Below are 27,281 nucleotides of genomic sequence, written 5' to 3' on the forward strand. Positions count from 1 at the left end.
CTTAATTTTTCATTGAACATCTTTACGGGGGTGTATGTAATCTTATTAAACATAGTGTAGAGCAATTCCTAAGATGACATTTGTTACTTGCACTTACGATAAGATTTTCCGTACAGCTTTATAACAATAAGGCTAAGGTAGCAGCTCTCGCTGATGATCTTTCATGATGTCCGTAGCGCCCCCCTAAAAAATAGCAATTGCTACACTAGAGGATACCAAATTATGACCATCCCGAAGAACATCTTGCAAATTTGATATTTAAGTTTAAGCAAGAACAACAGACAAAATACTTCAAAGAGAATTTCAACACTGAAGACCAGTATAATTACAAGCCTTCGAGAGCGTCTACACTACAGAATCTGAAACGTTGGTAGTGACCATAACTACATTGTCTAACAATGTTGTCAGGCGAAAGTGATAAATGATCGTCGCAGTGAACTTCCAATTTAAGCAATTGGAATAAAGAAGCCTGAAAAAAATTCAGGGCTTCAACGGGATTCGAACCCGTGACCTCCGCGATACCGGTGCGATGCTCTACCAACTGAGCTATTGAAGCCACACATTCGGGGAGCGAGGTCAATTGTGAGTTCATATTTTCCCGTGAGAGGAGTGAAATGATGTAATGTATATGAAATGATTCATATATGAACTGCGGATGTATATGAAAGTGATAAATGATCGTCGCAGTGAACTTCCAATTTAAGACGGTTATTCCTTCTTTATTTTGCTGGTTAGCACGGCATGGCTTCAAGTAAAGACGCATGGAAGAGTTCTCTGTGTGGAACAAGAGAGTGGCAGTTATAATCACACATTTCTTTTAAAGATCGTCACACAAGAAAATTGATGTTTCAAAATTTAGGCCTAGTGAAACGGCTAATGGTATTGATTATAACTGCCACTCTCTTGTTCCACACAGAGAACTCTTCCATGCGTCTTTACTTGAAGCCATGCCGTGCTAACCAGCAAAATAAAGAAGGAATAAGCGTCTTCATCTAAATCAGCCGTAACCATCCATGTCTATTGACAGTTCATCGTTAGTTTTAGGTGTTTTTCTTCCTTAGAAAACTATAATTTTCAAGTTTCCTTTAATTTGAAAGTATTTCCTTACATCAGATAAATGCCTTCAAATATCGTCCCACAGCTATTTTTTAAGGAAGTGCATTTGCTGCGTCGGCGTTAGTAAAGCACTTGGGGCCCTCTCCATTTGTCAGAACTGGCCTTTTGCAAAAGATTTCTCCACACATCCATCATAACAATGTGTAACATTTATGTATTGACTGATTTGACAGGACAAATGTGACTAACAACGGAATTCTGTTCTCGAATATACCTGTCTGGCCGGCCAGTTCTGACAAATGGATAGCGCCCTTAGTTGATTATCAAAAGTGCCATAGCCTTGACCAACTTTTGGTTTTTTCTTTTCTTTAGATGTTTACGGGAAACAAGGATAGCAATAGCGTACAGCGAAACGAGGTTCCCCTACCCACAGTCGTAACTTCAATTATGATTATGGAAACGTTATCTCATAACAACTTTGCTGTGAGGATGGAGTTATTTGGGTGTGAGCCAGGTGAGTCTGAACAATTCCTAATGGTTTGTTCAAACTTAAACATTCTAAATTACTTTCACTTCCAAAACATGAGTTATTGAAAAAAATATGGCTTTTTATATAGATGTTGAAGTGTTTTCAAACACACCTAGAATGTGAAATCTCTTTTCATGCTATTCTATTTGACACTCGCTTTCTTCCTGGGTGCATTTTTTGTCGCGTTTTAACTCATAAGCTATCATTCTATATCAGCATCATTTTTTTTGTTATTTACCCTATTTGAAACTCTCGCTTTTGAAATGTTGGCCGTTTTCTTGTCGCCCGACCCAAACCCTGTATTGATCTCACTTTGTTTATATTTGTGAGTATTACTTTCGTGTTTTCAGCGTTTGTAAACAATAGATGGTATTGTGCAATTGATTCTTGAGTCTGTGGAAATTGTGCTGCTGGAAAAGTCCAGAAGAACTTTTTTTATCTGATGCTAAAAATGGTAATAATGGTATCATATTACGAGCTATCACAACCAGCCGAGCATTACGGTTTTTTGAACTGAAGTACAAAGCCTTAGTATTGATGTTGAGTTTTTTGTTTGATTGGCTCGAAACAGGTGATTGAGTGGATTTTGTAACTTGTCATGCTGAGATTTCGAAACTCATGAACCGCGGAACGCTTTTATCACGAAACAAGTTTTCTTTATTACGGTTCACGTTTCTCTCAGATTTATTTTGCTAACCATTTTAGAAAGGGTATCTGAAAGCCCAATTATTGAAAGAAGCGACGATAGAAAACAAATTAAAATGAAACAAAACAGAAAAAAAAAAATTCCGTCACGTGCATGATAGCCAGTTTATTTACAAATCCAAATCTGCAAGTGGCTTATCATTCCACGTGCTGTAAACTAAACAACATTATTCTGGATTAATATATATAATTCAGAGCGACAGGTTGTCCAGGTTGTTAAACAAAAACTATCGTTATGTTTACTTTGTTGAATGGCTTCACGCTACATTCATTTCCCCGTAAATCCCTATTTTCACGCTGTGTCAATTTTCAAAAACCGCTTACAGTCAAAACCATTCAGGAATTCTCCCAATAACCAGAACGGAGTAAAAATCAATTGTTTGAGCTTTGTTTTCGTTCTTCATATGTTGAACTGGATAATAGAATAATGTTCAAACGGAAACTCGATTCCGAACACGAATCTTGATTAAATTTTATATCTGCTTCACGCGGCAGGCATGCAAGAATTTGAAAGAATTCCTAATTTGCATAAAATAAAAACTAGGCCAACGGCCTTTTTTCTTTGTTTCTGTTGACCACTAGGTTTTTGCCTCTTTAGTGCATAAAAAAGCCTTACCATTGAATGTTTTGGTATTGTGGAAGTTTTGAACGGAGTGCGTGACATTTGGCGGTTGTTATTTGCACCCAAAATTACGCAAATGGCGAACCAAATCCTCACGTGCCTGTCGCGTGACGTTTTCTTGGAACAAATTACAAATCCGCCATTTTATATTGAGATGCGATGAGATGCTTTAATAGAAACTCCCCTAAGGGCTTTTCAGTAACTATTTACGCCTCGAATGTTATTGTATTATCGTGGTGGCGTTTGTTAAAATGTGAGAAATAGTCAGAGAGTTTCCATCTGACACTATTAGCCTTCTAATATTCTGAACCATGTTAGTCTACAGAGCCTTCTTTTGACATGAACATGAATTATTAATATGTTATGGTGTTTTCGTGCGGTGTTTTATGCTTAACCTAGCACGCTTCAATTTAATCTAAAGCGTTTTCAATATTTCAAATATTCAGGTTATTGCGAAACTTAGAATAGCACAGAAACCAACCATTTAACTACTTTTATGCGCTAAAAAGCATTTAATTTTTTTCAGTTGCGTTAACATTTAAAAACAGTTTGTCATATTTTTTTTAACATTTTTGAACTACCGCAATGTGAAGTTCTACTCTAACATGGCGGCCCGTAAGCATTTTTTTCCAAGTACCTCCATCGTGAACCGATCTCTGGTTCTCACATTTTGTTTAGTTGTTCCATTTTTTTTTCTGTTCTACAGTAACTCATACTTTTTTGAAACGGTGCCATAACAACGGAAAACCCAGTTTTGACAACAACGTATTATTTTCAGATTATAGCCTCAGGATATGATGATCGGATTTGCTCTGTTTACACAAATTGTGTCATGATTTGCGGTGGTGAAATATTTGACATTGACATTGACATTGAAAAAAGTTGCTTTTTAAGTCAGAAAATTCACCTTTACTCTAATTCAAACTGCCATTCCAGTACTGCCTGTCGCTAGTGAAGTAGTTGTAGCCATGGAATTTTTTTTGAGTACAAAAATTCCTGGTTAACACTGTGTTGTTCGTCCTTTGTAACATACACATACATGCACGTATCATGCATGTATGATAGCTTTATATTTTTCTTAAAATGTCTTTAAGTTTAATGCGAACCAAGTTTTGGATAATACAGATTGTCGCAATCTCCACCAATATGAACCATTTTGTGTTTTATGGTTTTATTACATCTGTTTGGTGTTTCTTTTTATCAATAATTTACACTTTACGTTAATGCAATACCAACTATGGACGTTCTTAAAACAATGCCGTATAATCTCAGTAAGTTACTGTAAAGTGGCTTGTCAAAAGAAGTGTACCTGACTGTTTTCTTCTTTTGTAGGTTATTATTTCGTGGTCTGGCTCATGCTGGTAGAATTCAGCTTTACCACCACATACCTAGATAGTGAAAAAACAGAACACCAAGTCATCGCCGGTGACGTCATGTTTGAGGTAACTAAGAGTTGCGCAAGCTAGATTGCCTTATGTCCATAAGAAACTTCTAGAAGACAGCAAGCAAACCCACATTGTCTGTCAAAATTACAACCGCAATAGTAAACCAAGTTTGATAAGTGATGTAGAGAAAAATGCCACTTAGGGCCTGTTTACATGGAAGGTGGGTGCCCCGGCTAACCGAGTTACCCGGCTAACCAAGCTACCCTGGGCGAGCCAACTTTTCATACGTTTCTTTAGAGAAAGCATCGAAGCGTTTACATGCAAGACGGGAAACCCGCCTTGCCGGGGCACTCGGTCTGCTTGCCCGGGGCACCCTTCTAGGCGGGATAGCTTTTTGCCATGTAAACGGTTATGCCCGGGCTATCCCGGCTTGCCGGGATAAGTCTTCCGGCGTGTTCTGAAATTAAATCTGAAGTTAATGGCATAAAATGTATGAATTCTGGACCCAAACAGTGCTATTTGACCAAAATTAGATCAAATTAGTTTTATCTGTAGGCTGGAAAATTTTTCTTTGAGCAACAGCTAATTAATTCGAAATTTTCGTAGGAATGATTATCCTAACTCACGAAACAACAAATTTAATTTCAATTTGGCGGCCAAAGACTGTTAAATTTCGATTGAATTCCCTCATAAATGGACGTGCTAAAGTCCTAAGAGCTTGCACATCAAAATAAAATAAGTTTGAAGACGGCTAGCCTTGATTATGTAGTAAAAAGTCATATTTTTCTCCAATCATTTGGAGCTACATGGTTTTCCCACGCGGTGACACGCTTCAATGACGATGTCTCAACTCGGGTAGAAGGGCTGTGAATTCTGCATGTAAAGGCGGGCTATGTTTCATCCCTTCTAGCCGGGTAACTCGGTTAGCCGGGGCACCCTCCCTCCATGTAAAAAGGTGACATGCCTTCTCCGAGAAGCCCGCAGTCCTTTTCGCCAACGTTGCTATTCAAATTGCGTCATGCTGGCGAGGCAGCTTCAGGGGATTTGCCAGTGCTTCGGTTATTTAATTTATTTGACTGGGAAATGAGAATCGGAACTCGTGGAGTTTTATGACGAGGATTTGCCCAAACGGCGCTTGTTTTAGCAGACATTAGCTCAACAACCTCCTTTCAACAAAAATATCCAGACATTTACAGAGACTGCTGAAAATGACTAGCTCAATTTCCAATAATGAGCTAGCCATATTGTTTTAAATTCCCTGACAGTTCCATTTCTGAATATGGCCAGATAATTTCTGGAATTGACTGACCAGTACATATAATATGGGTGAATGCTCTTGACATTGCGTGCCATTAGGCATTGTGAGTCTATATATACGCCCAGAACTTCATAATTTGATTACGAACTTCTGATACGCCTCAATCACTTTTTTTTCCTTGTAGGTTAAATATGTCCTGGGAAGAACTCCTGGGTTCTTGTCCGCTAGTTTGCTGCGGTTCAGGTACACTTCCTTCGCTTGTTCGCTAGTGTTTAATTTTAAAGATCATTCTCAGTTACTCTTCAAACACGCGCAGTTACACATACGCAAAGAGGCTAGAGGCTCATGGTAATATCCTTTTTTTCAGTCCACAGACGTCAGGCACTGAAACTAAGCTAACAGCAGAGCTGAAGATTGAGTGCATTGAAGCCAGTGTACACGATATAACAGCAGCTCTCACAAGTTCCTTACTCGCAAACGAGGGGTTGTTCGACCCACATTACGTAGAACTGCAATATCCTCGTGAGTACTAATTCATTTTAAAAAACCGATGACTGTAGTGATACATAACACGCCCCTGAGCGAGAGTGCTATCAAAAACGTGAATTTTTTCTTTATTTTCATGTATAGTCTTATTATTTGTGGCTAACTATAACAGAACTGTAAAAAAAAAAAAACTATGAAAAAATATCAAAAGCCTATTAGCTATTTAAAACCTGTAGGGATGAAATAATCTTGCTAAGTGAAATGAATATGCACTTTTAAAGTTTTCAAGAATGGCATATTACTCTACTACATACAATTTCCTAAAATATATTATTAAGCTGTAAGAGTGATTCATGATAGCTTAGTCTAATTTGGAATTCATCTGAATTAAATCCGACGTTTTGGCAAGGTGTAAACGAAGTTTTTCGGTTTTTTTAATGTGACTCTCTCGTTTTTGCAGTGGACTATCGTTGCCGGCCGCCTGAGGTACACGTTCAACTCAACAAGACACATACAAACGCTACCAGAATAACAACAATGGATATGTTTGTGGTCGCTGGAAAAGTGATCGCTCATTGCAACACGTCTTCCTCGATGGTACTGTCTTGGGAAGGCAACGAGGTGTTTGCGCAAAACGGAGCATTCTCTCTCAGCCAAGTTCTGGAGGTGAACTCTGAAAACCTCACAATTGCCCCCAAAAGACTGTCGGCTGGTTTATACTATATAAGGCTAATCGCCAAAATGAACAAGGAGGAGGGAGCGACCAATTATGATTACGGTTTTCTCCAAGTGGTGTACCCGGACCTCGTTGCTAAGATACGCGGAGTTAACAAAGTGCTAAAGGGTACAGGAAAGATCATTTTAGACGCTACAGATTCCTATGACCCTCATGAACCCTCCCTGAAGGACCAGGGTATTTCATTTAAATGGTTGTGTCGAAGGGAAGACGAAGATTTCTCTAACATGCAGTTGCTTCCAATCGACTATTCCTACGGACGGGAGAGAATTCTTGGAGGGTGCTTCGGTTATGGCGTCGGCGAACTGAATACTACGGAACCTACGATCGAGATAAATATAAACAAAATGGTCTCACAGAATACTTACGTGTTTACGGTTATCCTTCAGAAAGAAAATAGGAGTTCTGCTGCTAATCACACGCTAAGGGTTGAGTCATCTATTGCGTTTTCCATCAGGTAAGGCTATGTGACTTTAGTGGCCATGTTACATAAAATAATTTAGTGTACTCTTTTAAACTGCCTCGATTTGGACACTCGGTGAAAAACCGCGTACGTAAAGTAAAGCCCATTTTTATGCTAATATGTAAAACAACAGTCCAAAATTCTAAATTACTACAGTTGAGGTTTGAATTTTCCATCCATTGTTTTTCATTCATGCTGAACAAATAGGCCTATTTCGATGTATTGAAATTTCAATCTAGCTCCAGGGCTTAAAGGAGTAAAACAAAAAAGTCACATCAAAAGTGAGATGCATCAAACATTTTTTTTGTTGCATTCCCGTAAGGCTTGTAAAAACTTGATATATCGAAATTGGCCTATTTTAAAAACTCTTTTCATTCCCTTTCTCGATTTTAAAGTGACGAGTAGACCATTTAAATAGCTATATTAGAATTGTTACTTGGGCATTAAGGCTGAAAGGCAAATTGGTAAGCCTAGATTACAGACTAAACTATCGCGAAATAGTTCACGGTGACAATTCTTTTCATTCAACAGATGCAAAATCAACTGCGGTTCCAAAGTAACCGCCAATAAGCGCATGGTTATCGAGTCCACGTGCACAGGGTTGTCTTGCAAGGCAATCAAGGGATACAATTGGACGCTCTACATGCTTGACCCGTGGAGTATCAATGAAACGTGGGTCGCGGTAACCGACCTGGAGGATAGGATACTCACAGAACTGGACAGTCCCAGCCTCGTGTTTAAAGGAAAACTGAACGACTGGGAAAACTCGCTACTCGATGACGCAACTTACAGATTGATAGGCTCGGTACACCTGGATGACGACACTTCGGAGGAAAGTGAGATCAAGTTCACCACCAACTCCGCTCCTTATCTCATTGATTACGACAAGGGTTGCCGCGTGTCTCCTGAGGTGGGATACGCAGTGACCACTGAGTTTTATGTTTACTGTGAGGGATGGGACGATGAAGATTTACCCCTAAGCTACGAGTTCAAGTAAGTTACGTTTTATTTATTCTTGTTTGTTTCACTCTTGATTTGCACGACTTTATCTGCATTGTCCTCCCCAATTCCGGGAAGCCCGAGAACCACTTTTGTCTCCTATGTATATACTAATCTGATGTTAGATATCTCTTTAAATTTTGACACCGACGAGTTCCTTTAATTACAGTCTCTGTCAATGGCATAATTCTCTTTCCCTTAAAATGACTGAGAGAGCTCATTTTACCCTTAAACCAATTTGCTCCGATCATGTCTGACCCTCGAAACGGCAACAAAGGTGGTCACTTCGCCTTATCGACTCCAAGCTTATGAATGACTATAAAGAAACGGGAAGTTTAAAAAGTTAGATCTAATTTACGGCTCAATTGTGTTTAACATGAAGCTTCCGAACTGCGACACCGGTCAGAGCGAGATTAAAATTTTAAATGTAATTATTGCAGTGTGGCATGAGTCACAGGTCACAAAGACCACGACTCTCCTAAACGCTTTCTGGATTTTTTCTTCATAATAGATGTTTATTTAGTTTAAATAAGCAGTGTTTGAATAATAGGGGTGTTAATAGGCAAGTTAACGATGTTTGGCAGGTAATAACCGGACCGTGTGAGAGAGATTCTCGAACCTCTCAGTGTAATAACACTGTTTATTGTGTAATTTGCCATGCAGATATCACACCAACACTGGAGGTGTTGTAATGCAGAAGGGGTTGTCTCCCAATGCCACGACCAGACTGCCCCTTGGAAATCCTCTACACGACTACGCGATAGCGTTGGAAATTCAAATTATAGATTCGCTTGGTGCTGCAACACTGGATATTCTGGTTGTCATGGTACGTTGAACTCTTTCAGTCTCAGACTTGGAATATCAATTCTTCTTACTAAATGACTCACGTTCTTTAGTTCCAAGTGTGAGAATTTGTTGATTTATCAATGATTCACGTCCAAGTCATTTGTGAGCAGCTATTTGACAATACGAACTATAAACGTTTCTTGCATGCAAATGGTTTTGAAAATCTTCCGAGGTTTATTGAAAAGCTCCCAAGATTGTATAAAGGGCCCGTAATAAATGTTCACTTACTGTGCACCGTAAACATATCTCTATCGCTCGTATAGTGACTGACTAAATTAGATTCCACACTGGCCTAATACCATTGTAAACATGTTCCTTTTATTTTTCTAGTCAGAGAGCGCTCAGTGTCCAATTTGTATTGTAAATATTGACATGTACTATAGGTTGAAGCCATGCCTGCCGATGACGTTTCTGGAACGCTGATGAACATGGCAAGTGGAGAGGAAAGTCCACTGGGTAATCTTCTTAAGTCAGGTGATGTTGACAAAGCTGCTACAATGGCGTACGCCGTGTTGTCCATGGTAGATACGAGTGAGGGACAAATGGACAGTGAAGACAAGAAATCTGTAAGTAAAATAACTTTCTGCTTTTTCATGTTACTTAGATTAAAGGGACTGTGTCAAGAAAGTTAAGTTTTGCCAGATACAATTTCTTAAAATCTTAATGACAAAACCATAGCTTCTTTGCAACAAAATGTGTCTCCCGGGTGTTTTTAGTTAAAGTTGCACGCAAAAAACTTTGAAAACTGTTCAGCCCAACAATATTTCAAAAACCCATATTGCAATCCGTTTCAATCTCCGTCACTTTTGGCCATCCGTACCTTCTTTTGTATTTGCTGTGTTATTGAAATGTTCCTTCACTGTTTTACGAGGCTATTTTAATATTTTACCGACTTTGATGGTCATGTCCCATGCCTAAATTTTGGCTAAAAATCCGTGACACAGTCCCTTTAAGCACTAATGATGCCACGTAACAAGAAGCAATAAGGGCCACTTTAGAAAAAGAGCTGGTTTAGGATGGTGAGGGTGTTCAAAAAATTAACCCATATATCATTTGTTCTTCGTTTCTAAAATGGCCTATCGCAAATTTAAGCACGTAAACGTTTCGAGTAATAATGCACAATAAGAATCTAAATTTGGCACGTTTTGTTCTATAAAGTTAAAGGATTTGCATTGTTTTAACTTCACCTTATTTTGCAAAGTTGGCAACAAAAGTATTTGTACAATGCAATTGTTTACAATTAATGCAAATCCTTTATTTTTGCTTGCACCACTGCTTGCATAAACATAAGACAATACTGTATTGGTCTCAAGCACTTAACATCCATTTTTTATATATAAAAAACGAGTTTATCTTAAATTACCCCCACACTTTTGCAATTTTATCAAGGAAAAAGGAAAAACCATAGTCCATATGGCCATGTAATCAACACGTGCCTCCGCGATACCATTTTGAAGCAAGCAAACCAGTTGATTCCTTTGTGCCATTTCCATGACGTCCCATACTTCACAAGAGACGTCCATGTACCATTCCCCCCCCCTCCAAACTAATGGGAGGCATTGTCTTTTATGTTATGTTACTATTGTTATCCACTATCAGTGCCTTCATCTCCTTGCTGTATTCGCAACATGCATCTTTTTTCCCTCTACTTGCATGTTGTTTAGCTTTTACTTCATGCAGTTAACTGCCTTATCAATCTGATTGTGTAACTTTCTGGTTAAATCGGAAATCATTTAACTATTCCTGCTATCTAGGTGGTGTCTAGTTGCAAGCGAAATCCATTGAAACGTACCGGCTTTGTCAAGTGGTTACGTTTTTCTTCTTCCTCACTAACAACATTTGTATTATAACCTTACTTACATTTTACCTTATTGCCACTAAAAGGCAGTCAAAGATCATCTGTCACTTTTTTGCTGATTGTCGAAAGCAGATATCTTTTTCTCTGCTTCTTTTCTCATGCAGCATATTTTTGACGTTTCTACAACTTCACTTATTTAACAAAGAACCAAATGGCTAACTCATGGTTATGTTTGTGTGGAGGAGAACATAATCGTTTTCGAGTAACCGATAGACACGTTGTGATCATTCAGTGGTTCATGAGGCAGTTTGATAACTTGCTGTATCTCCCAGTAATGTTGCTTTGTCTACCTGTAATCATAAAGTCATTAACATAAACCACTGATTAGCAATAAGTTAATCTTTCATTATCTTTCCATTCCTTTATCAGACATACATCCATACATTCCTTTGCCATGCATTCATCTCTTGACCCGTCCATAAATCCATCTATCCTTTGTCATGCATCCTCTCATCCATGCCTCTCCCATGTACACTGTATACATCTGTTTCTTCGTCTAGGCATCCATGTATGCGTTGCCATGGTACTATCGATCCGTCCTATATCATGCATCCATGCATTTATCCATTCCTCTACAATGCATCCATCTATCCATCCGTCCATGCATCCGTTCATCTATCTGTTGTCGCCATGAATCCATCCGTTCTTCCACGCATCATTACTTCGTTCATTGGGCTATCAGTCCACCAGAAATTTCGTTCTTCCGTCTAGTTCACCAACTGGTCCTTTAACCAAATTAACCAAATAAAACTTAATTTATCTACGCACTCGTTACTGACACACTTACTCACTTTCGACTTCCTTGCACGCACTTTTACTAACGTAATAATTAACATACTCTCTAAAAATTTTCTTCTTATCGCAGTGAACCCACATGCTGTATAAATGTATGGTGCATGTTGCTAATACTAAATTGATTTGCCTTTGTTTTGATGTGATTCTGAAGCATTGATTAGAATAATTTGCTCCATTTTAGAGGCCGTTTCATTAGACGAACATCAAACACTATTTCATAACAGCTTGTGGGTCTCTGTGCATTAACCAAACTTATTAATTGCTAACAATGTAGCCAGAACTTACATAGATAGGTAAATATGTCTTAAACTTTAACATCAGAGTGAAGGTAATAGCTGTAGCGTTATTGTATTGTGGGATGGAATAACACTACAAATTCTGTTGGAGGTTAAGTGTTTGATGTTTGGTAGATTTTCAACAACCAAGGTGTTCTTGTATAACACAAGCAAATAAAATTCTGGTTTTCCAGAAAAAGAAGCACGTCAAACCACAACCATCAAGGATTCCTTGAAGGTTGTGGTTGTGGTTGATGTTGTGTGCGGTTTTGGAAACCGGTTGTCGTCAGATAATCGAATTAACTCTAGCAAGAAACTTATTTTAGTTTTAATAGAATTGTCGTTCCTTCTGATAACTTACTCTCAGACAGTAATTTAATCGGTTTAGTATCCAGGAAGATTGTTCTGTGGGGTATAAGATTTTGTTTGAGTTATCGCAACCTTTTATTATAAATTCATACCTTCAGTCGTCTAAAGAGCCAGGTTAACATATGTAAAGTGTTAAAAAAATAAGGCCGATACATAAAACAAAAACAAAGAAATGAACAAAGGTGTGAACAGTTATCATTTACAGCTAATTTTAAGAAAGAAAAGCGTTAAGACATGTGAGTAAAGTCGTAAACAGAGCAAGAATTTTTTTTAAGAAACCCAAGGAAAAAAAAACAAAAAACAAAATTTTCAAACAAAGAAACAAGAAATCGTTGGGCAAAATATTCACTGATTCATCTATCATTTTTTGTGTACGTTTGCCACTAGATTAATTCACAACATTAAACAAATGAGTTCTAGCCGCCAACGACCTCAGGTTGACACTTATTACATACACCTTTAAATTTGGCACATCCTGTTAATCATATTTATGGAAATTATAAACATAAATTAAAGTGAACTAAACTTTGAATTTTTTACACCAATGAGTTAGCCTTTGTGTGCATCCCTGTATTTTCTGTCCTTTTTATTGCTTGTCACGTTCCTGTGTTGCCTAGCAACCTTTGATGAATTCTTCAATTAGGTTGAACTGTTTTCAAACCTCCTTTGACAGCACTACTGCAAGTAAAAAATCATCTTTGGTTGGCTTCGAGTCTAACTCCATTCTTTACTCTGTATTCCTTTGCATTGGAAGAAAGTCTTGCAAGTGTGATACCTGGACCTATACTTTTGCGAAGTCTTCTTTTTCCTCCAAATTCGAATGAATTGTGACCCCTGCTTAAATTAAGTCTATTCAACTAACTTTTTCTTTAATTTGGTTTTCCAACATCTTGATCTGATGCGGCAAGTAATTCTTTCAATAAATATGACAAATTTTAAAACTTTTAAAGGAGCTATGCCACAATGACACATCACCTTTAAACCAAACAAAACCTCATAATAATCAGGTAGAAAATACTAATGTTAAAGTTGTTAAAATTGAGATTAAAAAAAGAATTAAAACAATATTCATTTATTAATGATGCACCATTCGTGACATATCTCCTTTAAGAAAAGCTAGAATGTCATTTAAATAAAACCTAAAATATACGTAGAGAAATATGGCAATCGCGCACTTAAAGCACGATCAACCACGATCAGGCACAACATATCACGAACTTTTACTTGGCACCTGGAACGAGCACTGTCACGACCAATCACGATTAATAATCGATAATACTCGACCATGTTATACATCCTCTTAACACACAGATCGAAGTGGTAAGAACGGTTTTGCGCTCAAAGTTTAATGTCACGAAGTCAACAGTCCGTAATGTAAGTACACGGCGACTCACATACTAACACACGCTTTAATTTTATTTTGTTTGCTTTTGATTTCTTGGAATTTCTTTGTTTGTTGACGTTCGTTGTTTGTGTTTATTTGTATCGTTGTGTTGGTTAATCAACTGTCAAACGCCGTTCAAAATAATTGTCGTTCGCTTTTGTGTTGTGTTGCGTTTATTTCTTTTTACTTTGGTATGGGTTACATCTGTTCCATTGTTTTCAATATTTTGTGTGTTTCGTAATACGATTCCTTAACTTGACGTACGCCGTAACTCTCGGCTCTGTCGACGTAGACAACTACGACGATTAACAACAACAACAACAACAACAACAACAACAACAGCGACATTGTAAAATCGTAGAATCGCATAATCATATTCTTCCATAGATTCGACACATCGTATCTGTACCATGAAATGTTTTGTGTTTGTTGACATAATTTCAATTGTTTGTTTGTTTTGTACATTTCTCGCGTTTGCATATGACTGTTTACAGTCTATTCTTCTTCGAGAACTTTTTGAAAAATTTCACTCGACTCAAACAACAATTGTTTTTTACTGGTATGTGCTTAGTAACTAGGTTTTTGTTAATTAGTTTTTCACGGACGCCTCTCTCCAAAACGTAAAAGTTAGTCAGACAGTTATTTTCTCCTTTTAAGGCAGATACCTCTAGATGGCGGAAAACGTTCTAAAGGGCACACGACTTAAACTCGTTCGAAAGTAAGAATCGGAAATTTTCGCGACTTTCAAAATACGCCATTATTTTTTCGACTGAATTCTGCTTGTTTCGTTCGCGTGTTCTCTACATTTCTCATGTTTTTCAGCGTTCGATGGTAGGTTCTCAAGAAGGAAAGAGACTGTACTCCGTCTTCGTAAACGCATACGCGTCGTTGATCTACACCTTGTTCTTGTTTACGTGTATAACCTAACAACATACCTTATAATTTAATCAGACTAAAAAACACCAACAACCGGCGGCATTTTACTTATTTAGCCTACTCCAAAAGACTACAAAAATGTTTCAAGCTTAACCACACTTTCAAATTTAAATTTTTTTTTCATTAAACTGTTTCGATTAAAAGTTGATTTAAGATAAGTAAACATAAATTTTTTAATCATTAAAATCCATTTGAACGATAAAAATCATTATCATCACATCATAAAAGTCATTATGGGCAATTTTTGAGTTGTTCACCACTTAGACTTATCAAACCTTTCAGGGATAGTGTCCGGCATTGAGAAAAATCTAGGATTTCAAATAAGTGATACGACTGAGATGTAACATTTTGTTTTTTTGGCGAAACCTTTTCTAGCTGTATCTTCTTTTTCTGCTCATACCAAGAGTTTTTTAGTTAAAAATTAAAAGAAAATCCCAAATTGATTTTCTTTCGTATAAAAAAAAAACTCATAAAAAGTACCTCATATAAAAGTACTGCTCAATAGCTTTCATCTGAATGCTGACACACCAGGGTTTTATCTACGGACTAAGAAGTTAGAAAATATTTGAGTTAGGGTTTGACATCTGTAAGTGAAAGTGTAAAAAGGTGACTATTCCTTTTGACTTTATCACGCCAGAATAGAATGGTTCGAATCAGCGGCAGGATCGAAGACTTGAACGGGTTGATTTAGGTATTGTAAGCGATATGTGGTGAAGACACACGGACAAAACAGCTTCGCGGAGGACCTTACGGATTTCTTTGGTTCCCTGGCGTATACCGTGATTTTAACTGACACAACTCTTTTTTTTTGTCCACAGCTGAAAAACACTATAATCGACCAAATGTCCACTGTTGAAGTGACGAGCATTGAACAGGTCACTCAGATGGCGGCGGTAGTTGCTTTAGCAACGGAACAGAAAGACGAAATATCGCAGAATTCACAGGTTTGATTGCTTTTGGACAGCATTAGCATTTAACTGTGTTTCTCACTTACAATTAATTATCCCACAAGTCTCAAAAAAGCAAATTGCTTATCTGCAACTATGTTATAGACACTCAAACGGTTTCAGGTTCTAACTCAGTAGCCAATACGAAAATGGCACAAGCACACTCAAGTATTTCAAAAGTCGATGTCGCGTTAACTCGTCATAGGGATATGTCATATCACTTGGCAACATAATTCTTTTATGAGAGAAATTAACAATGACACAAGAAAAATACCGAGTTCTCACAATGGAGGTCGAACCTGTGACCTTCCACACGCTGCTCCAAAGCTTCACCACTGAGCTACAGGAGACAAGTCAGAACTATGCCATTTATAGCTGTTTGAGGTTGAAATATGTCAAAATTCCCGCATAGTGCTAGGATTAGATTTCTGGATCATTGAGATCTCTTATTGTCTTATTATCGATCGCTCATTTCGAGTGCGAAGGTACTTGTTTTTGAACGATTTTCGTATTTAAATTGTCAGGAAAACGCCGTGAATCTCCTGGAAAACACAGCAAACTTCGTATCATCTCAGCTGAGCTCTGGTTCTTCAGATCCAGGAGTTCTCCAAGAGGTCGGCGCCAGTCTTCTACACGGCATCTCGAACGTCATGAGTGCAGCGTCTACTGGCGCGCAACAGGAAGAGGAAGACGAAGAAGAAGAAGAAGAGTTTGATGAGAGTGAAGATTCCGAGAAACAAACAGAAAAGGAGAAGAAAAAAGCTGCCAAGGGAAAGGTATTAAGTGCACCTTACAGTCTTATATCCCGTTCACTTTACCAAGACATGTTTAGTTAAACCAAATACAAACGGAACATAAGTGACAGACACTCAACTTTTGTGTTGATTAACGGTATATGTGGTATCCTATTCTCCACAGTGACAATGTCTATATCTACAAGTTCCTGTGTCTGGTGTCTTTTCGAATTTTGACAAATTCTAGAGCTGCAAAAACGAATGTAACGAATTCGCCATTTTAGAAATTCTTCTGTCGAAAGTCTTCAAATAGAATAAAATGAAAAGAGATGTAAACAAGTTAACTACGCGGAGGTTACTACTACACTTAACTAGCGTTTCAAAATAAAAAAAAGGATGAAATTCCCTAGCTACTTTTGCAAATCAAGCTACGGTAATTTTATTATTAATTTGTGTTAAATGACAAAACCATGCATAGTCTGTGTTTGATGTTCATTTCTCACTTTCAGAGTAAGAAAACGGCTGAAAAAACTCTCAAGTTAATGGACAAAGTTGGTTCGAGCTTGTTGGGCACCAAATCTGTTGGTGAGAAGCCGAGCGTGTTTAAGACCAAGTCCCTAGCCATGATGTTGGACAGACAGGTTCCATCAAAGATCGGTGGCAAAAAACTCGGCGACGGAGAGGGGGACGGTGGCGTGGCACTTCCATCAGCTGCCACTCTGTTTGGAGACAATGCCGGAAATCTTCCCTCAGTAGACTCACAGGTGAGAGCTGAGAGAATAATGAAAGCTAAGTCTACCTGTTATTGAGCCTCATCATCATAAATCACTTCAAGGAAGTACAGGGAGTCAATTAGCCTCCCCATCGCTTTCGTTTTTCTATAGCTACCTTCGCTCTGTCGCAGGAGTTACCCATACTTTGCTGCCGTTCGTCGTGGCTAAGTGCAGACTGATTCCAGTTGTTCTTGAGATGACCTCTCTTTCTCTTTCCATACCAGTTGCATCCCTTTGTAGTTTAAATTTCAAATTGGCGTGAAACATTCCCCAAACATGTTTTAAAGGAAGTGCTTTGCAACTGTAAACGTTGACGTAACGAAATGATCTGCCTTTAAAAAATAGACAAATGGAACTTAAGGCACCTTAGCCGCTTTTTCTCTAACTGGAAACAGATAGCGAGTTTAAAGTCACGTGAAGATTTAAAAATTGCGCACTTGAAGCTTTTATGTTCTGAAATGATAGTTTTGTTATTTGCTTCTTTTATTATACGTTTTAGTTGATCTTTTTTAAATTTGTTCCTAGATGCTTGCGTTTACGGACAACCCTTACACCTGGGACGCAAGCTCAAAAAACATCAAGTCATCGGTTATTGATTTTTCTTTAAAAGCGGCCGACGGAAGTGCAATTGAAGTGTCGGGTCTTCCAGAACCGGTCGAGCTGTTCATACCTCAGAAGGAGGACAGTAAAGACAAAGGCAACGAGACAGAGACTGTGTACTTTGCCAAACCAAGCGACGGATCAAACAACTTACGTTATCACCAAGTAGTGATCCCTTCGGAGAGCTCGTCCATGTTCGTTGAGGTGAAGCCGGAAGAAGGAGTGTCCCTTGAGATATACGTCAGATACAAAACTAAACCGACTGTCACGGAGCATAGCTTCAATGTTATTATTCCTAAAATTGAGTTCTGCAACCGGACCGAAACTAGCTTAAACTGTAGCTCTGAAGCCTACAGGTTCAGCATAAGCAGTGCTCAAACTGGTCACGTCGGTGTACACTACGTTGGGATCAGGTTCCCTGGACCTGAAAGCGACGCCTCTCCGTCCCCAGAGGCGGAAGTTGAAACAGCAGCGAGTCGTGTAAGACGAGGGTGCGAGAGTCACGGAGGCCGGCAGAAGCGCTCCTGTATTGGTGTTAAGACTCCACCGACTACACCTCCTCCAACACCTAACATAATAATTCCAAAGTACAATGCAAGCTCGGACGTAAACTACACAATGTCTGTGACTGCCACAAGTTGCTTGTATTGGTCCGAGACAGAGCAGGCCTGGACGGATTATGGCTGTAGGGTAAGACTGATTGTAGGTTATACTTGATATGTACTTTCTTCAGGAAAAAGGTTTTGTCTATGCAGAAAAGAGCACACTTCTGTAAAGCATTATTCCTTGCACCAAATCAACTTCTAGTGGTTTCATTTAACCAAGGCATACCTTATTACAATCAAAGGTCATATCGGCAACTAAAGGAACAAACAACAAATAAACCTGAACAAACAAACAAAACAAAACAGTGAAACAACAACTTATGATAAATTAACGAAAAAAGAAAACACTAAAAACAACTGCATACAAGTTAACACAACCTCTGAAACCAAAGCGTGGTTTATTGTTAGTGTTGGTAAACAAATGACAGAGGACATAACATACAAAACACAGAATAACGAACATTTTGGTTTTATTTGCTTGCCCATTGTTTAACCTATAAAGAACAAAAAGTTCTTTCTGGTTTGATTTCAGGTTGGGTCAAAAACAGTGCCTGGAAATCTTCACTGTCTCTGTACCCACCTGTCCGCTTTCGGCGGTGATTTACTCGTTGCACCGAATCCCATCGACTTTGACAAAGTGTGGGCCGAGTTTGGCAATTTGGCGGAGAGTGGCAACTTTGTGGTGCTTGCCACTGTTTGTGCCATATTTGGGCTGTACTTTGTTGGATTAGTATTTGCAAGAAAAGCAGACAAAAAGGACGAAATGAAGGTAGGCAGGTTGATGGTTTAATGGTGCAACTGCCTCAATATCTACCTTGTCACGAATTACCACCTTAATTACTCACGACCTGCTCCCGTCTGGCCTCGTGGCTTAGTCGGTAAAGCAACTGTGATCAAATCCGGAGGTCGTGGGGTCGAATTTAACCGAGGTCAAAAAAAATTATCTTTGCCTTGTGTGGTTTCCTTCCTTGAGTAGGGCTAACTCCCAGAAGGAAATTATGGGTTATCTTCCCAGCACTTATAATTATATAAGAGTTAATTTTCTACTTTAGTGATAAAAAATCGAAACCCTGCGCAGCGTAGGTGCTGTATGTATAAATGACAAAAAATGTAAATACTACGCTGCAGTCAACGTTTCGGCAATGCTGCCTTCTTCACGGGGACAAAACTGAAGAAGGCAGCATTGCCTTAACGTCGGGAATAGTTTTTTGACTACAGCGAAGTATTTACATTTTTTGTCATTTATTAATTTTCTACTTTCCAGGTTGATAGTTTATTCCAGTTTCTCATAAACTTGCCGTGTGTTATTGCAAACTGTTCTGGCAAAGTTAAACTGGCCTAGGATTTACTGTTGAGTGTTTGACAGAAAAGGGATGCATCCGTAATTAGATGATGTTCGAGACAGTTTGAGCGCCAGCTCTGATTTACCTCAAGCCATTTTTCTACAAGTTTGTAGAGTTACAAGAAATTTTTACGTGAATTGTGTTTTGCATTTCAAGAAAATAGAAAACATGTTGTCTGTGTTTCCGTACTGTTATAAAAACACTCGTGAAAGTTTGTTTCTTTTGGTTTTTTGGTATTACATTGCAGATGCAATTTTTTAACGCGGAAACTGACACCATCGTTGTGCAAACCTTGCCAACGCTTAAAAAGGACTATGAATGACAGTACTTGTGGCTCAAGAATGTTCATGTTTTTGTTTTATTGCAGGTGGTAGCCAATGTGTACTTGACTGACAACACGGCAGATGGCTACGTTTACGAGATCTCCGTTCAGACTGGAATGTGGAAAGGCTATGGAACCACTGCTAACATTGGGTTGATCATCTATGGGGAACACGGCGTCACCCCGACCCTACCCCTGTCGGATCCGGAGCTGAATAAGATATTCTTTGCTCGCGGTAGTATAAACAATTTCACTCTGTCTGTGCCGGAATCGCTAGGTGACTTGGTCAAGATTAAGATTTGGCATGACAACAGTGGGAAAAGTCCAGCTTGGTTCTTTCAACAAGTCCAAATTGTGGACAAACAAACTGGGGATAAATGGCATTTTCTTGGCAATCGCTGGCTAGCTGTGGAAAAGGGTAGCGGTCAAATAGAAGTCGAACTGCAAGCTGCTGATAAAAAGGAACTTGCGGGTTTTAGAAATTTGTTTTACTCCAGGACTGCGCGAAGCCTGGGTGACGGTCATTTGTGGCTGTCCGTGTTCACCAGGGCTCCGCATAACACATTCACTCGTTGCCAGCGGTTAACGTGTTGCTTGTCGATTTTGTTCGCGACTCTTGTAACGAACGCTATGTTTTATCAATTCGATAAAGCACCAACAGATACTTTCCAAATCGGGCCAATCAAGTTGAGTTGGATACAGATCAAGATTGGCATTCAAAGTAGCATTATCGCAATTCCAGTTAACGTTTTAGTTGTAACGATCTTCAAGAACATCAAACATCCACTTCCAGAAGATGCTCGAGGCGCCGACAAGAAAGTACCTGGCTGCCTTCCTCACTTTTTCGTGTATATAGGCTGGACATTGTGCTTGCTAACTTCCTTAGCAGCGGGTGCCTTCACCGTATTCTACAGCTTGATGTGGGGAGCGGAGACATCAAACAGTTGGCTCACGTCAATCATGGTCTCTTTCTTTCAAGATGTCATAATCACGCAACCCATCAAAGTGGTACTGATTGCGTCGTTGCTTTCAATCATCATCAAAAAGCCTCCAGAGCAGGAGGAGGTGTTTGGTTCTTCCATGTCTCGAAGTGGCGGGAAGGACAGCCAGGTAGCGCCACCACAAGGCGAAGCGCTCAGAAAAGCGCGCGAATTTCAGAAGAAAGTGTTAGAAATGTTCAGGACTATCATCGAAATGGCGTTTTTCTTTATGTTTATCGGTTTTCTCATGGTGGTGTGCTACGGAAATAGAAAGACTACCAGATTCACGCTGACCACCGAGCTAGAGAATGTATTTAACGGATTTGATAAGGTGAGTGTAACTGGCAGTGTTTCTTTTGAGAAAGATCATCAAGACAGTGTACATTTACAGAAAAATTTAACACAAACAACCATTTCCAGTGAGAGCAAGAAAACCGTGAACACTTTTGTTTTATTTCGGTCCATTTGTTAATATTTCCTGCAGTTTGAGCTATCATTCGATGGTTTTCAGCAGAAATTTACATATGCAAGTTAGTGTAAAGTTTTCACGGTTTTCTGGTTCACACTGTAAATGCAAAATACAGATATCATGATTGCCATGTTTTTCATGTTTTGTTTTTCAGACAAAAAATAAATTTATTGTTCAAAGAAGGGATATTCACTTATTTATTTGAAGTATTATCTATTAGAAGAGATGTGCAGTGGCTTATTGCAATGGCTTTGAATTTGAATGTCTTTTATAGCGACATCATTGACTATTATTAATAACGATACGATGTTTTTTTCTACGCAATTTTATAATGTTTTTAAATAAACGTTTGCCTGAGAACGAAGTTCAGGTCATCTTATAAATTTTCGGTCACTTTTTGATTGAGTGAGTTTTGCGTGTGACAAAACTGAACTGAACAAATGTAGAAATAAAATAAAATAAATGTTAGGCTCTAACCTTCGCCAACATTTTCTAATCGAGTAAATATTGTAATTTTTTTCTTTGTTTCCTGGTGTTTTAAATGAAACACATTCATTTAATTTGTCTTTCGTGAGACTCTTATTTCCTTAATAACAGATGTTAATCATCATTTTTATTTCCCCCACAAGGTGAATAGCCCGCCAGCCTTTTGGAAATGGACGAACAAAATACTCGTACCTGGCCTATACAATGTCAGATGGTACAACGGTGACCGGTTTGAGTACAAGGAGGGTTTTATCAGTAACAGAGAAGGTTTCATGGTGGGGATGCCTCGACTAAGACAAGCTCGCATTAGACCAGGTAAAATTACGAAATAAAGCTACTTTTGTAAAAATACAGAAGACATGTTTAATAGACTTGTCTAGCCTGCTCCACCACAGCAAATCCTACACTGACCTACCTTACCCTTCCATACTATTTCATTTCCTAATGAAAATAACTACCCTACCCTACCCTAGCTTCCCCTTCCCTTCCCTACCCTACTCTACCCTACCCTACCCTACCCTACCCTACCCTACCCTACCCTACCCTACCCTACCCTACCCTACCCTACCCTACCCTACCCTACCCTGCTCTACCCAAGCACACTAATTAGCTACCCTACCCTTCCCTTCTCAGACCTACCCTACCCTGCCTTCCCCTGCCCTACCCTACCCGGCCCTTCCTACCCTTCCCTACCCGTTCTGTGGAATATTCTTCTTATAACAAGCTTGTTACCTAAATCGATGATTGTTGTTGGGCTACCTCCCAGCCGTTAACTAAAAGACAGTTTATTGGATGATTTTATATGGTGCTTGGCGATTTGTTGGATGATTGCTCTAAGATCAGATTTATCAGAATTAATACCATATAACGATTTTCCTACTTGTTTTCTTGCCTTTTGCGTTTCATGATAAAATGTCATTTGATTTTCAAAGCGTAATACTCATTTTCTTTTTAGCCGTAATATTTTTCAACATTTATTTACCGCAGAAGAAAGGTGTACGATGGAACCCACGTATCCTGAATTGGCCCATCAGTTTGGCCGCTGCCTGTCGGTCTATGAAGACAAACTTGCAGACTCGACCCCTTTCAATCAACCAGGATGGCTCCCTGTAGATAACACCAGTCAAACCCTGTCTACGTTTGAACTGTATGACATGTGTCCCAAGCCTTGGCGTTACCGAACTGCGGAGAATTTAACCACTCTGTCTGCGTTGGGTCTGCAAAGCTCTTACGGTGGCGGTGGGTTCGTCGCCGACCTCGGCTACAACGCCAAGTCCGCGCGCAAGGTATTGGACAACCTGGAGAAAAATAACTGGATTAATGACTTGACAGCGGCGGTGTTTGTTGAATTTACAATCCACCAACCAGCAAGTGCTTTATTTAGCGTCGTGAAATACCTGTTTGAGCGTTTACCAACTGGCGGCTATAACTCAGTAACAAGTATCAAGACCTTGACGCTGTACGCTTCACCCGATCCCAATTTCAAGTCATTTTATCAGCTCTGCCAGCTAATGCTTATGTTGATTATTCTGTTCTTCTTTTTCGCTGAGATCGGTAAAATTTATCGTCAAAGATGCGCGTATTTTAAGCTTTTTTGGAACTGGATGGAACTGCTGCAGATCTTCGGTGCCGTCGCCGCTCTTGTGATGTTCTTCTTCAAGGAAATGTACACCAGTCAGTACGTAAAACGCGTTCAAAATAATCCTTTTGAAACTTCCAGTACTGATTATATTGTGTTATGGTCGGATCTCGAAATTTACCTGTTGGCTTTTGTTATTTATATTGTGACAATGAAATTCCTCAGGCTTATTCGATTTAATCGTCATATCTGCCAAGTGACTGCCACCATGCAAAGAGCTTTGAATCACCTTCTTTCATTCTTCTTGGTCTTTATCGCAATCATCCTAGCGTATACACAGCTCGGAGTTCTTGTGTTTGGAGCCAGCGTGCCGGCATACTCCTCTATGTTCCAGGCCATGCGTTCAGTCTGCCAGATGATCCTCGGAGGTGAAACTTACTTTCATGAACTCAAGGCGACCAGTAGAATTGTTGGACCACTTTTTGTGTTCTGTTACATGCTGAGCATGTCTATGATCATGTTAAACATGTTCCTTGCTATACTTAACGAGTCGTATGAAGAGGTTAAAGAAATAGAGGGGGACAGTTTCGCCGACGCGGAGCTCGGCGAATTTATGAAAGACTACTTCACGACACGGGTCAGCTACCTTTGCAATGAACTAACCACTTTCTTCAAGAAAATGATTAGATTTCGAGACGCAAGGAAGAAGTCAAAAATCGAAGACACCGAAAGTTACGTGAAAGTACCAATTGAAGTTGATCAGCACGATGGTATCGAGTTTTGTGACGACAGCGCGAAGCTTGCTAAACTCGTTTCGATGGAAGACCTAACTGACAGTGAAGAAGACTTAGCGAGTGCCTTGGATGACGTCAAACGGAGTTTATCCGATATTGGTGCAGAACTGCGACGTTCAATTTCGCTTCTTGGATCACCTGCGCACGATGCTAACCTAAATGATCTCAGTAAAGACCTCAAGTGCTCCTGCGAGGACAACAGTTATCCGCACTTCACTAACATTTGGGAAAGGCTCGACGAACCCAATGACCGTTATCGCAGGAAAAGAACTCCAATCACAGAGCCTCTGTTAGCTGATCCTTCACGAGATCATCCTGACGAGGTGGATCTAGGGGGTGGGGAAGGAATCGATAGCTACAGGAATTATCGTCCGTATTTCACGAATATTTGGGAAAGAATTATAGATCCCAATGATCGCTATCGCAGAAGGACAAGAACACCAAATATGGCAGCTCTTTTAGAGGACCATTTACATGATCATTTTATGGAAGTTGATCTGGGAGTAGGGGATGCGGGTGGAACGTTTGAAAGAGTGAGACTTGAAGAACATTCGACGCCTGATGTGATGTCAACCAGCACAACGAACAGTAATTTGCTAGATGACGTGCAAGAAAGCTTTGTATAAATTATAGGAGAGCGTGAGAATACTGTGGGCCTTTATAGAGAAAGTCAGCTGGCTGGCAAGAAAATAACCACAGAAAAACGAAAAACCTTCAACATTGAAACATAAGCAATAACGTAAATTAAGTAAATTATAATAAAGAGAAAGTTCTACGAAATCAAACACGATCAAATCGTCATGATAATATATCCTGATAATACGCTTTCGTATATGGAAAGTTGCTTTTGTATGACTTTTTGAAATAAATTCAAAAAGAAACAATGGAAAATACCAGTAAGGCTAACATGGAAGCGGAATAAAACACTTTTCCACTTGTTTTCTGCAAGTCATACGAAAGCCACTCTTCATAAAAAAGCAACTCGCATATTAACCAGTGAACAGAGAGATGAATCAACCCAGCGTTATATGTATGCTTGAGGTCTATCAAAAATTAAGTAAGACACTAAAAGTAAGTGACTTCTCTTAAGATAAAGCATTTAACATCAAACAGTTTAAAATGAAGCGACTAATCAACGAAGGGTCGTTGCTGTTATACCTAAATTCTCCCTACTAATACAAGAAAATAATTCTATAGAGACCTCTAATGAAAATCTGTCCTTTGACGAAAATGGCTCTTCCGTTATAAGTGACCGTGTAAATCGCTTAGCCATTGAAATATTTAAAATCAAGTAAGGAATTTAATCTTTATTCAGTCTTTTTTGTGTAAAAGGGTTTTTGTTGTCCCTTGGGACATGTCAAAAAAGAGATTTACTTTTTTACTGTATAAATTTTCTTTACAAGAAAAGTTAAAATATTAAACTAGCATATGGTGCAGTTTAGCGGGATTACTATATTGATATATAAGGCTGTTTGTTCAGCTGGGAAATGAAATAAACGTACATATTTTATCTCCGCATAATCGTATGTGATGTCCATAATGGAAAATAAGAAATTAAAGTGCGGAAAATAATTTGTGGAGCTAGTATTTTTTCTTAACCAGTAAAATTCATGTCGCCTTAAATCAGTCTTTGCTTAAAGGATTCGAGAACGAACTTCAGGTAGATCACAGACATCTCAATTTGAAACATTGCGTACAGTGTCAGTTAAGATTCGCCGTTCGTAATCTTCTCCTATCGCTCCCAATCATAACCATTTTGTTTATATTTTTTGTCTTGCTACCTTAGGAAACTACCATGATCTTTCACGAGACGAGATTCCACAACGCTCAACTTCATAACGTCCCATTTCTTACAAATATATTTTTTGCTTTTAAACGTGACCATGCAATCAAAGATTTCGCTCAGTCGTCCAAAAATTGGGCAATTTGTCAAAATGTCTTTCATAGTTTTTTTTTTCTAGCTCTAGCGTTTTGAAAGTGCTTTATTTTGCGTGGATTCCATCACTCTGCCACCTTCTGGCGTGACAATGTACATGATTGAGAAAGGGTAAGATTTTAAAATCAATGATATGTTAGAGGTCATCAAGGTTTATAATATTACAAGAACATTTAAAATGTTGGGTTTTGAACGAAAAACAACAACAAAAATGGTTCTTATTCCCAACAAGAGGATTTGGCACTTTGTTCTGACAAATGTTCAGTTAGTTTTTAACCATCCATAATCCCGTATGAGTAATTTCTCCTTCCCGGTTATAGAATTATACAAAACTGAGATTTGTGTTAGCCGATCTAAAGATTACTTGCAATGTGGGGAAATGACTTGTGAGTCATTAGCCGGCATGATGTTTATGGGAAACACATATCTGTTCCTTTGTTAGGTTACTTTTTACGAGGTTTAGCAAAGACCGGTATTTTTAAATATAAGAGGGAAAAGCTATTGTTTTTATGGTTTGGTACAAAAGGGATGGCTCTTGTGGAATTAACTCTATTTATCAACAGATAGAAGAACGACGGTTACCGTAGGTTAGTTTTCTGGCCCAAAGATAACTGATTACTGATGATTCATTTATAATTGAGATGTTAATCCGTGTCTCGAGCGGTTATTTCAGCTGATGAGATGTTAATCAGCTCAAACTTAAGAATTGGCTCAAATTGTCCACCTCAGGCTTCGTTTACCTTAAATAATGAAATTTAATTGAGTTGCATTAACGGAAAAAGGCTGCGCTCTAAGGTAAGATATAATGTAAAGCATTTCATGGCTTTCAAGGCATGCAGTAGATTTTCTGTAAGTAGATGCATAAAGCCGCGACTGCAAGTAATTCCCCATCCTCCAGATCCTCTGGGATAAGAAAATAGTCCGTCGAAGGTTACCCTTGTGGGCCAAGCTATTCGAAGGGCGGATGAAGGTTTGCAACGGGATAATTCACTATCAAGTGGATAAGTGAAT

The 27,281-nt window shown here is 38.9% G+C and overlaps 1 protein-coding gene across 5 annotated transcripts in view; it reads left to right on the top strand.

Annotated features, from left to right (window-relative positions):
- LOC144634479 (polycystin-1-like protein 2) overlaps positions 1-25,119 on the top strand; it is a 43,462-nt gene extending 18,343 nt beyond the window's left edge. For 3 of the 5 annotated variants that reach the window (XM_078493432.1, XM_078493431.1, XM_078493430.1), the window contains exons 3-19: positions 1,429-1,570; positions 4,245-4,354; positions 5,740-5,798; positions 5,923-6,077; positions 6,502-7,234; positions 7,772-8,233; positions 8,903-9,065; positions 9,469-9,651; positions 13,694-13,756; positions 15,521-15,646; positions 16,174-16,425; positions 16,893-17,147; positions 17,682-18,446; positions 18,894-19,130; positions 20,072-21,337; positions 22,105-22,276; positions 22,949-25,119. In XM_078493432.1, the coding sequence (XP_078349558.1) occupies positions 1,429-1,570; positions 4,245-4,354; positions 5,740-5,798; positions 5,923-6,077; positions 6,502-7,234; positions 7,772-8,233; positions 8,903-9,065; positions 9,469-9,651; positions 13,694-13,756; positions 15,521-15,646; positions 16,174-16,425; positions 16,893-17,147; positions 17,682-18,446; positions 18,894-19,130; positions 20,072-21,337; positions 22,105-22,276; positions 22,949-24,960 (7,155 nt within the window). In that variant the 3' untranslated portion in view covers positions 24,961-25,119. The remainder of the gene's footprint in view (positions 1-1,428; positions 1,571-4,244; positions 4,355-5,739; positions 5,799-5,922; positions 6,078-6,501; positions 7,235-7,771; positions 8,234-8,902; positions 9,066-9,468; positions 9,652-13,693; positions 13,757-15,520; positions 15,647-16,173; positions 16,426-16,892; positions 17,148-17,681; positions 18,447-18,893; positions 19,131-20,071; positions 21,338-22,104; positions 22,277-22,948) is intronic. The other 2 variants (XM_078493434.1, XM_078493433.1) reach the window with 1 other exon arrangement.
- Positions 25,120-27,281: the final 2,162 nt, after the last annotated feature.

This window comes from Oculina patagonica, chromosome 13 (genome assembly GCF_052425735.1).
Source record: "Oculina patagonica isolate OP01 chromosome 13, crgOcupat, whole genome shotgun sequence".
NCBI lineage: Eukaryota > Metazoa > Cnidaria > Anthozoa > Scleractinia > Oculinidae > Oculina > Oculina patagonica.